General features: G+C 47.8%; 1 protein-coding gene and 1 pseudogene across 1 annotated transcript; both read right to left on the bottom strand.

Annotated features, from left to right (window-relative positions):
• Positions 1-6671: 6671 nt before the first annotated feature.
• Positions 6672-8099, bottom strand: LOC109768177 (uncharacterized; annotated as a pseudogene).
• Positions 8100-9484: 1385 nt separating this feature from the next.
• LOC109768173 (uncharacterized) lies at positions 9485-10717 on the bottom strand. The gene has a single exon (XM_020326906.4). It carries the CDS (start codon positions 10667-10669, stop codon positions 9779-9781), a length of 891 nt encoding a protein of 296 aa, XP_020182495.1. The 5' UTR covers positions 10670-10717; the 3' UTR covers positions 9485-9778.
• Between the last annotated feature and the right edge of the window lie 1579 nt (positions 10718-12296).

The following is a 12296-nucleotide window of genomic DNA, read 5'->3' as shown; positions in this document are numbered from 1 at the left end:
GCACTATGGTGAAGTCGGAGTCGCCCATTCGGAGCCAACCGGTGATGACGATGAGGCTTGCGACTTCTCAGCCGATGTCTTTCTTCTTTGTAGATCTGTGTTCCATCTCGGTGGCCAGGTTGGTCAGTGATGCCCATGTCATGTGGATTGCGTTGTATCGGTTTTAGCCTGGTTTTCCACCAATTAACCAGGCAATTCTCACTCTCTTTTGTCAAACCCAGCCATTGATCGCCAAACCCAGCCAAACATAGCAGCATTTGTAGTTTGTACGGATGTCGTTGCTGCAACGTATAAATTGTGAGTTTGGAAAAAAAATGTAGTAACTCTTTCTATACTGGTGTGCAAGATCTAAATTGCATGAATGACTTGATAGACACAAGAAAATCCCGACCAAAAAGTATAGTGTGCTCGATCTATATAATATAAGCTAGCTAGCTGATTTTTACGACAACGGATAATATATTAATATCATGATTATATTAATTACACCCGGCCTCTGCAATGATTGTTTTTTCTCGGGAACTGCAATGACAGTTTATCAAGAGCATAATCAAGATATTAGGAATGCACACAACCAAAGGATGCCAAAAGGAAAGGGAAATAAAGGTAGCCAACGCAACCAGCGAAATGCAACAAGCAACAACACCATCCATCGCCCTTAAAAACACACGAATCACACTCGTCAATCAGAACACCAACGGTGGTTGGTCTGCCAGATTCAATTGCGTCTGCGCTCTCCAGTAGAGTACATGCACGGGTCACAAGCTTTCAAATACAGTAACGCATGTGCTAATTAAACGCTACTGCTACTACATATGTCGAGGTTAATATGGCAAAAGTAGGGGTAGCTCTCGTATGTCGTCAGAGCACCGTTGTATTCCACCGCCGGTTAATTGTCGCCGATTGCATCATCGATGCCAAAATTAAAGTTGAGTGTCCATCAAACTCGCGTCACGCCTTTGTTTATGTTGGGTAATGATCGGTGCCAGATGCTTACAAATCAGAAGACTGAGGAGCGTAGACCAAAACTATGGTGATGCACGTGATGTGTGATTGCACGCGTTCTTCCTCTTCCCTTCTAATACTTCAGACAAACTTTGGAGACTTGGTTGTTAAGCTTTCCCAGTCGATCTATCAAAAAACAAAAAGGTTCCCAGTTGAAGCCCTCCCGGATCGAGACAAGGAAGGAGAAGAAAAGTTATCTGACTTTGTCACTATCAGCGGGCCCGTGAATGTGATCTGCACGTACAATTAATCTCTTCAACCAAATTAAGCAATGCATACCAAATTTCTTGACGCCTGCCAGCTGCGTGCCTGTGAAATTACAGAAAAGATGACGGTGAGCTAGACGCGGGGCTAATATGTGGAGGCCTAAAATTTGTTGTTCTTTTAAAGATTCTGAATTCTGTAATAAAGATAGTTGTGTGCTTGAACCGGCGAAAGAGGTTCGGAAAATTGTAAAGGAAAATGTATGTGCCCTGAAATGAAAGGGCAAATCGTCTCCCATGCAAAAGGAAAATAAGAACAACACCAAGGTTGCAAGAGTTTGAGTTCCCAACTGGCAACGATGGTTTAGTATTTCGGTAACATAACAATTTTGACCTCACTAAAATTTCTAGGGGAAAATTCTGGATTTTGATCCATCAACTTCACCGGATTATTTAAAAAATGACCTGATTTAAATTTGGTCTGATATTAGTTTAAATTTGGCTAAAAATTGCAAACTTACAAATATTTTGGCGCTCACCAAAATCTCAGAAGTTTCGTCGAAATTTTGTTGAAATTTTAGCTGTGTGATCGAGGGAGGTCCATGTGGGATCGACGGAGGTCCTCGCAAGAGAAGAACAGGGCAAGACACTGGATGTGTACGCCGGCGTCGCCTCGGCGGTGGCCTTCATGGGACCCAAGCGGCAGCGGACTCCAGTGTTCTACTTCTCCTCGACGATGAAGGTGGACACGAAGGCGCTGGCCACCAACTCATTGCTCTTCGCGCACCCGGCTTCTGTCTCTGTCTGCATGGCGTGGTTGCAGCCACAGGAGGTGCGGTCGCGGGCACGGGAGGCGCGGTATGACGCGGCGTCGTCGACGGAAGCGATGACTCCCGTGCCGTCGTGCTCCACGCCATGCCGGCGTGGAGCAACTCGCCCCTCCTCATCGAGTGGGCTTGGAGCGGCGAGTTGCTGAATCACGCGCCGGCTTGAGCGGCCACTTGCTCCATCGGGTCAGGAGCGGGTGGTGGAGCAGCGAACTGCCTCGTTCGTATCCGATGGGCTCGGCGGACCACCCAGCCAGCTTGTATGCCGAAGAACTGCTCTTCGGAAGCCATCGAAAGAGTGGTGAGTCGCGGAGGGGTCCGAAGGAGATAGGGGGAGCGGCGGAGGGGTGCGATTCTTGCCCGGCATCTGGCCTCGTTTAAATAGAGGGCGGACGGGAGGAGCTCGGCCGGTGTTGCGTTTAATGTCGGGCCGCTCATGAGCGAACGTGTGGCCGGAGTAGGTTTCTCGGCTTCCACACAGGTTTAATGGAGGTGTATGAATGCGGCAAGGAGGCATGTTCAGCCGGGCATGCAGCGGGCGGCGCCCTTGGCTGGCGAGCCGCTTCAATGACGGAGGCAATGAGAGGTCGCGTCCGGGCTGAGTCGCGTTCAATGCGGAGCGGCACGCTCTACAGCGGCATGAATGCGGGTACGTAGCTGGCGCCAGACGGAATGAGCGCGCGGGAGGGTTAGGGATTTTTGCTGCGTCAGGGCGGTCAGAAGCGGGCTTTGGGTCGGTCCGGACTCTCACAAATCTCTCCACTTTTGTCATCAGTTTGCAGGAGAAATCGTGTGCGGACCGCTCCGTGGACCGATACATGTCAGCGTTGAATGGGCTCCGCGATCCAGACAACGCGGTCCGGATGATTGCAAGAGGTTTGCGGGTCGGTGTTGGAGATGCCTTTACTCCACTAGAGTACCTGCACGAGTCACAAGCTTTCAAATACAGTAACGCGGGTCCTAATCAAACGCTACTACTACATATGTCCAGGTCAATATGGCAAAGCAGTGGTAGCTCTCGAATGTCGCCGGAGCACCGTTGCATTCCACCGACGGTCCTCGCCGATTGCATCATCGATGCCAATTAGTAAAGTTATCGGTGACGCTAAATCTCAGTCGATTGAGACTTCACGAAGTCTCAGTCAACGTGTCAGCCGTATGATTATTACTTGTTTTAAGATTCGTGTTGGAGAGTTGGTTGTTTTGTTTTCAGCCTGCTAAGGAGAGTGTCCAGCCCGGTTCTCTGTTTGTCTGTGTCTTCCGTTGTTTGGGCCGTTTTTTGTTTTCGCGTTGTGACTTTGTTGTGCAGGTCTTTCTCATTTTGTTTTATTTTTTCAGGTCGCATCTCAATGTGTGTTTTTAGGCTGTCGTTGTCTCGTCCTTTGTCTTTTCTTTTTCTTCATTTTCCTCCTTTTTCATTTTATCTATCATTTGTATGTCTTTTCTTTTCCCATTTTTCTTTCTTTTGTTATTATTTTTTATTGTCGCATTTTTAGTTTATTTTTTTGTCCTTTTTAGCTTTCATTATTTTAACGGACTCGCTAAATCTCAGTCGACTGAGATTTAGTAAAGTCTCAGTCGACGCGCCATCCGTCGGATCTTTGTTTGCTTCAAGATTCTCGCTAGAAGTGGATTATTTTGTTTCAGCATGTGTAACACGTGTGTCCAGCCCGTTTGTTTGTTTGTCGGGCTTCTTTGTGTCAGGGGACATGGGAGGTTTTCTCGGTGGGTTGTTCGCTGGGCTGGGTTGGCGTTCCTCTGATCCCTCTTTTTTTTAGCCGTCATACTGTAGATCTGAGAGTAGGTGTTCCTCCGATTTCTTCTGTTTGTTGGTTCCAGTAGGTTGTTTTAAGTAGAGATTAGTAGTTATCTTCATTTTTCCCATTCGAGGGGGATTTGTTTGTTCCAGTAGTTTGGACAAAGCGCAGATTAATAGTTTCTTTTTTACCAGTAGTCAAAATATACTTTGGATCAACAAAGGTTAGTGAGTTTTATTTCCATTTCCCCATTCTTAGCAGAGGATCAACAGAGGTCTAGTATTTTTCAAACAGAGTTTGTAGTAATTTCAAATAGAAACGTTTCTTTGTTTTAAATGCAATAGAATTTGTTGTTAGTCAATGCAGAGTTCTGTTAGTTTTCAAGTAGACATTCTAGAGGTATGCATGTATGTTTGTTTTTCTGTCTAGTTTTTGAAATGTTTCTTTTTGATAGTAGCAGAATTTGTTTGTTAGTCAACAAAATATGTTCATTTTCAATTTTTGTGACCACATCCTTTTAATATATCTACTTATACGGAAGAAATAATCCACTTATGCATATTTTTGTTAGTAATTGTTTCTTTTTTTATATCATCTATGCATATATGTTTGCTTTTTCATATCCTAGTTAAGAAACCGTTGTTTGCTTGTCTGGTCATAAAATATGTCATTTTCATATCCTTGTTAACATCTTCGTGTTGTTTGTTTTTTTATGCGCTCAGGCGATGGTGTGTGAAGTTTGCTTGAGTCATTGCAAGCACAAGAACATGGGTAGCGGTTGGCATCTATTTATGGGAGGAATTTAAAAACACAATGGTAACTCAATAACTTTCAGCGGTAACTGAAACTGACCATTGTTTTGCTAGTGGGCGGGAGAGGGGGGTAGTTGCATGTTTGAGACTAGGCATGCAACTGCAAGTGCATGTCTACCCACCCGACCGCAACTAACCTTTTTGTTATGTCGGAGGACGACGGGAAAGGAGGGGTAGTTGCATGTCTGACACTAGGCACGCAACTGCAAGCATCACCACCAACTGCAATTGCATGTCTACCCACCTAGCTGCAACTGACTTTTGTTTCATCGAAGAGAGGCGGGAGAGGGGCAGTTGCATGTCTGACACTAGGCATGCAACTAAAGTGTCACCTTGAATGTAACTGCATGTCTACCTAGACGACTGCAACTAACCTTTTGTTTTGTCGGTAGGCCGTGGGAGAGGGGGTTGTTGCATGTCTGATGCTACGCATGCAACCGCAAGTGTCGCCCCCGACTGCAACTGCATGTCTATCCACCCGACTGTAACTATCCTTTTGTTTTCTCGGTGAGCAGTCGGGGAGGGGGGAGTTGCATGTCTGACACTGGGCATGCAACTGCAAGTGTCGCCCTCGACTATAACTGCATGTCTACCCACCCGACTGTAACTATCCTTTTTGTTTTCTCGGTGAGCAGTCAAAGAGGGGAGCGGGGAGTTGCATGTCTGACACTAGGTATGCAACTGCAAGCGTCTCCCTCGACTGCAACTACATGTCTACCCACCCGACTGCAATTGACTTTTTTTATTATGTCAGATGACGACGGGAGAGGGGGCAGTTGCATGTTTAACACTACGCTCGCAACTGCAAGCGTTGTACCCGACTGCAATTGCATGTCTACCAATCCAACTGCAACCGACCTTTGTTTTGTCAGCTGGCGGTGAGAGAGGGGGCAGTTGCATGTCGGCCACTAGGCATGCAATTGCAAGTGTCGCCCCCTACTGCAGCTGAACTTTGTTTTGTTGGAGGGTGCCGAGAGAGGTAGGGGAAGTTGCATGTCTAACACTTGGCATACAACTGCAAGTGTCACCCTCGACTGCAATTGCATGTCTACCCATCCGGCTGCAACTGACCTTTTTTACGTTGTAGGGCGGCGGGAGAGGGGCCAGTTGCATGTCTGACACTAGGTACGCAACTGCAAGCGTCGCTCCCAACTGCAACTTAATGTCTAACCATCCGACTGCAACTGACCTTCATTTCCCCATAGGCGGGCAGGAGAGGGGGCACAGTTGCATACTTGACACCAAGCATGCTTTTGTGGGTTGGGCAGGTGTTCAAGCACGCATTTTTGTTTTGTTTTTTGTTCTTTTTGTCATTGCTTTGTGTTGCATTCGCGCTGGATTGTTCCCCAGCTTCGTTCCTATTTTCTTTTTTTCTTTTCCCCATTTTTCTGTTTTCTATTAGTTTTTATTTTTTTCAAAAATATTACCACCTATTTGCACATACATCGATCACACACAATTGCATGTAAATTAAATCGCGTGTAATTACATGTCTACTATCGGTGTGGAACTTTTTTCTTTTCATGTCTGCCATTAAACACACCACTGCAAGTGTCACTCCCGACTGCAATTACATGTCTTCAACGTGACTGCAACTCAGTGATGTTTTTGTCAGGAGGGGGACAGTTGCATATCATCCACTAGTCACAGTGTAGACGCGACTACAACTACATGTCTTTCAAAGTGCAACTTTTGTGGTGTTATTATTATTATTATTATTATTATTATTATTATTATTATTATCACTACTACTATTATTATCATATTTATTTTTTTCTGCCTATTTTATTTTGTTGTCATATTTTTAGTTATTTTCTGTTTTTGTAAACACACCGTGAACATTTTTTTTAATATACATGATGTTTTTAAAAAAAAATTGTTTCAACACATGATGAATAATTTAAAAAATAAACAAGCACTTTTTTCCAAAATATTACTATAAATGTAAACAAAGCTTTCAGTTCTTTTTTATGGTGAAGCAATAACTGATTTTTAAGAAAAATAAACATTTAACAAACAAAAGCAAAAACAGAAAAACCAAACAAAAAACAACAAAAGGCCGGATGGTAGGAAAATCATGCAAACGGCTAAGATTACTACTTGTTTTTGAGACATCTAAGGTTACTACTGGTCCTCACCGTAAAAAAAAGTTAACTACTGGCCCGGCCAGTCTGCCAGAACGAGCAGCATCTACAAAAACTCTCGATAGTCAAAAAAATCGCTGGCCCAAAAGCACACAACAACTGGAAAAATAAAGGCATTAGGCTGCAATAACACGGCCAGCCCAGCAACAGTAGAAAAAAGTACAAGACTTAATAAGAAACTAAAATGGGCTGGGCTATTGTTGGCATTATGTTCGCCCCTTGGGGGGCTGCCGGCGAATTCTTTTGCCTGGGCTGCTGCTGCGCATGCACGCGCTGCCTAGCACACGCGCGGCGGCCTGCGCTCGGGCACGCACGCGAGCTCCAATCACGGCGCAACACACGCACACGAGCTCCGAGCACGGCGTCGCGTCGTCGGTGGGTGGCTCCAGGCTCCAGCGCGGCACAACACACGACAGCGGCTTCCGACAGACAGACTTGTTGCTGCTCATTGGCATTCAGGTTGAGCAGCTATGGCGACGAGACAGGAAGCGACGGCGGCGTCTTCTTGAGGAGGATGAAGATGGCGATGCGGTTGGTGCGGAAGTCGGGGTGCCACTGCTCCTGCTCGATGCACCCGATCTCGAACTCCCTCATGGCCGCCTCCAAGGGTCGGACCCCAGCACCAGCTCCGGCGGCTCTGGGTCCAGCCGGAGCAGCAGCTCCGGGTCGACCTCGTACTCGTCGCCCCACACCAGCTCCGCCACCGTCGCCGACCCCCCGACGTTCTCCTCGAGGTTCTTGCGGAGCAGCCGGACGCGGTCAGGCAAATCGGTCGGCACGACCCGCGCGCCGAGCAGCGCGGCCACGAGCCCGCACCCGGCGCCGAGGTCCACGGCGCGCGCCCCGCGTACGGAGAGCAGGCCGCCGTCGGCCGCGTGCTCGAGGAACTTGGCGAGCACGACGGTGCTGTCCCACACCACGGCGCCGGTGACACCGGAAGCCCCCCGGAAGGAGGACGGCTGCTGGTGGAGCGTCAGGCGGCGCCCGCACGCGTCGATGGGGAAGGCCGGCAAGCCCTGCCGCGCGAAGGCGTTGGGGCGGTGCGACGCCGGCTGGCCCAGGCCCCACAGCAGCATCGTCTCCGCCGGCGGCGGGAGGGAGCGCAGGCGGCCGGCTGCGGGAGCCCGCGAGGCGGCCAGGCGAGGCGGAGCCGGCCGGGGAGGCGGACGCCGCGACGCTGCTAGGAGCGTGGAGGAGAAGGGGCGGCGGGCATGCGGGAGAAAAAGGAGATCCGGCCGGAGAGGCGGCGAGCTCCGGTGGCGCGGTGGAGCCCTGACCGCGCCCGCTCGCCGGCCGCACTCGCCCGTCCGGAGCCGGCGCAGGCCGCGACGGCGGATGAGGGCGTGGTGGAGCGTGGAGGAGAAGGGGCGGCAGGCATGCGGGAGAAAGAAGAGATTCTTGCATGCACTGGCACTGCACGTGGTGGGGCTAGTCAGAAAAAGAAAGGAGAGAGAGATTAGAGGCTGGCAGTGGGCCTTTTGCAGCAAAAAAAACTAGTGTCGGCGCCCCAGCTGCCCCCCGATTCCTGGGATTGGAGCGCCGGCCGTAGATTTGTTAAATCCGGCGTAAAATGAGTCTGTGGGGGTGTGACTGGGGCACTTTTTTAACGTCAGTGCTAAAAAAAGGCTTCTGGGGGCCGTCCTGGGGCGTGGCTGGAGATGCTTTCAAAAGACTTGAAGTTATCTGACTTTGTCACTATCAGCGGGGGAGTGAATGTGATCTGCACGTACAATTAATCTCTTCAGCCAAATTAAGCAATGCATACCAAATTTCTTGACGCCTGGCCGCCTGCCAGCTGCGTGCCTGCGCAATTGCAGAAAAGATGATGGTAAGCTAGGCAGGACCCATATGTGGAGGCCTAAAATTTGTTATTCTTGTAAGAATTCCGAACTTTGTACTAAAGATAGTTTGTGTGCTTGAACCGGTGAAGAGGTTGGAAAATTTGTGTAAGGAAGAGGATATGTAGCTCCTGGGTGCTCCAACCCTCTGTATGAACATTAAGTTCAAGAAAATACCGAGAAATTTGAAAAACAAATCTGGGATTTTGGGATATCAAATTTGGGTGTCCGATCTACTTTCGTGTGAAGTTTCTTATGTGTAGAAAAAAACTGTTTGGATGAATTTTAATTCGGACAGTATTTCCCTCGCCACATATACATTTCCTGGTATTTTATTCATGAAACTTCACACAGGAGTAGATTGAGAACCCAGTTTGATATCCTCAAATTTCAGTTTTTATTTTATTTTTTGGTATTTTTTACATTTAATATCCGTATAGGGGTGTGGACCACCCAGGAGCTCCGGTGCATTTTCTGAATGTATATGCGCTAAAATGAAAGGGCAAATCGTCTCCGCGCAAAAGGAAAATAAGACCAACACCAAAGTATCAAGAGTTTGAGTTCCTAAGCAGCAACGATGGTTAATATTTCGTTAACATAACAATTTTGGACCTTATCATCATTTCAGGTAAAAAAATCTGCATTTTGATCCATCAATTTCACCGGATTATTCAAAAATATTGATAAATGTGTTCTGAAATTAGTTTATATCTGACCGGAAATTGCAAACTTACAAATATTTTGGCGCCCACCAAAATCTCAGAAGTTTCGTCAAAATTTTGTTTAAATTTTAGCTCTATGCAACGCTAAAGAACTACAATTGATAACTTGTAACATAAGGAACATGGAAAACTATGCAAACGCGAGGGGTAAAACAGAGATCAATGAACATACCCAGTTTTAATACGAACCTAGGAGATAACAATAAAATTGCACACATACAAGACAAATGTATTGGTTAATCTGCAGGAAAAACACATAACATTGCTGCTCGTACAATCTCACAGCCCTGAGTAAACTAGCACACCAGTACATATATCAACACAAGTAGTAATGTAATGTGGAATAGGAAGCAAAAAAAGGTACGAAATGGCAGAGCACTCCACGTCACGCACACAGTGCAGAGAACAGATTAACCAAAGTAATTAAACGACCAAATCAACCAGCCGCCGGCCGGCGGTCGTAGGTACGTCTAGAATCGGTTCATGAGGCCCTTGAACCACTTCTTCACCCCGCCCTCCGCTCCATGGTGGTGGTGGTGGTGCTGGCGGGGGCCGCCATGGCCGAAGCTCCTTCTCGTGATCGCCTCGCTCAGCCTCCTGGCCAGTTCTTCCACCTCGTCGACCTCGTTGTCGCTGTCATGCGCGTGGTGGTGGTGGAAACGTCGGAACAGCTTCATCTTCGGGCCTTCGTCCTTGTCCTGCTGGTGGTCGACCTCCTCCTCCGCGTCCTGGTCGTGGTGGTGGCGGAGATGGTGGCGGTGGTGGAAGCGTTCGAACAGTTTCATGCTCGTGCCTTCATCCTTGTCCTGCTCGTGGTGGTGGCGATGGTGGAAGCGGATGCCGTGGCGGAATCTCTTGATCATCTCCACCTTCCACGCGTTCGCTGCCTCTTCCTCCTCCTCGCCATGAGGCAGCTTCTCTGCGGCGTCGGTGTCCGGGCGTGAGTCGGGGTCAGGCTCCGCGACCGCCTCCAGCTCAGCTTCCCTGGGCTCTTGCTCTTCCCCGCGGGCAAGATCGGTGGGCACGACGACGTCGACGGCGGGATGGACACGAGGCTCGCCCGGGCCGGAGAACGCGCCGCGGTGGTGGGAGAGGCCGTGGTGGCGCGCCCACCAGAGGTGACGGTGGAGGTGGCAGGGGCGGCGGTGGGAGGGGAGCTGGAGCACGCCCTCGTCCACGGCGACGGCCGGAGTGGGCAAAGCCGGAAGGGTCACCTCAGCAGCAGCATCCGCCTGATCATCTTGGGTGAGGAGGACGGCGTTGGGTGGGCCCTGGTCGTCGGGGATGGTCTCAAGGACGCGGCAGCTAGCGACGGCCAGGAGGGAGAGGAGGAGCACGGCGAGGGTGGCGAAGCGGGCCATTGTAGTAGGAACAGAAGGTCTCTGCAGGTGGAGTCAGACGAGAGCGGACCGGGGCATTTGTAGTGGAGGGGATCAGGGGAATCGCACCGGAGTATTTGGTCAATGGTCGGTTGGCTTGAAATTAAAATTTCGTGGTGTGACGAGATAAGTTTTGGTATCAAGGCTCGCCTAACAAGGTTAGCCCTTAATTAGCTGTAGGAGTTACTTAAGACTAGCCACAATGGGAGTAACTTCAGCAGTAACATCGAGTCCAACTCAGCAAATTTGCTTATGTGGCAATGAGTTAATGAGAAGAGAGGTAGTTTGAGTAATTTAGCTAGTTACTGTAACATCACATGTCCCAATGCAATATGAGTCTATTACTCAATAAATGAGGCTTCGCGTGTTACCATACTTATGTTACTACCCACTATGAAGATAATAACATAGTCTGAGGATATATGTATGTTACTCTTCATTGTGGCTAGTCTAACTTATTCAGTCTTGTTAAGCCTCGGTCGACTAAAAATACTAGTCGATGCTATATCTATGAGATCTTACATTAAGATCTATGGAAAAAAAGTTAGCTTTTTTCTTCTTTCATTCATGTTATGTCACTTGACTGAGACTTGCTTAAATCTCAATGAACTAAGACCTAACACTAAGTAATTATACTTATTCTATCATATATATGGGTGACGCTTGCCTCAATAAAAAAGAATCGGTGACGCTATGCTACATGTGATGAATATTTTCTTGCTTCCAAACGATGGAGCTGGATATTTTCCTTAGCTGCATATATAGTGAGATGTTAATAGCAAAATAAATTCAAAATTATACTGCATGATTGCACCCTTCCGTCCGACGAGTCGATTGTATACCGTCGAGAGACGAACCAGTGTGTGTCCACCGGGTTCAATTGCGTAGGCAGTGACGTCAATCATCTCACCATCTTGAATAAACAAAATGAGGCGAAGATCGAGGCTTACGTTGTGCTGGCAAAAAGATTTAGCTACGCTCTAGCTAAGCAAAGCTTAATTAACTACTACCGGAGTACTAGCCTAACGTGCACCTGGCGTGTGCCATCTTTGCTCCTGAAACTATGAGAACCCCGGCCCTTTTTTATTGGAAAACATATGAACTTTATTCAACTGATATAACAGATACACCGTTCGTGAGGAAAGGTACAATTTCATACATAGGCTCCTCAAACCAGTCAATAATAGAGGAAAATCTAGCCAATTTAGCAAGCTCGTGCGCAACTTTATTTGCTTCTCTATTACAATGTTCAAATCTACAAATAGAAAAATCACAAGCTAAAAAATAGCAATCATCGAAAACTGCCGCCGCTACTCCTGTTAACCGTTAGCCATTATTTATGGTTTCAATCACCTCGAGATTATCAAAATTTATGATGAGGTCAAATCTAAGAGACCAAGCTTTTGTTGTTAGAGTGTCCACACAATGATCAATTTTCAAACCTCCTGCAATAAAATTACCTTTATCGTTTCTCAACACAACCCCTGCCGTACCCTGGACCTAATCAAGCTGCTTTACATTTATCTACTTGGTTGAATGTGCATCAGGCATCCTATTCCACGCTTTGTGCACCGTTTAGTTCAGGAAGGACGCACCACACCATTCTAGG

The sequence above is a fragment of the Aegilops tauschii genome, chromosome 3, assembly GCF_002575655.3.
Source record: "Aegilops tauschii subsp. strangulata cultivar AL8/78 chromosome 3, Aet v6.0, whole genome shotgun sequence".
In the NCBI taxonomy this organism is placed as follows: Eukaryota; Viridiplantae; Streptophyta; class Magnoliopsida; order Poales; family Poaceae; genus Aegilops; species Aegilops tauschii.
Note: the sequence above shows the minus strand (reverse complement) of the source record. Positions and strands in the feature narration are given on the sequence as shown.

Bases quoted from the DNA above. Each gene is read 5' to 3' on its own strand.
- LOC109768173 (XM_020326906.4), bottom strand. From the start codon at position 10,669: ATGGCCCGCTTCGCCACCCTCGCCGTGCTCCTCCTCTCCCTCCTGGCC.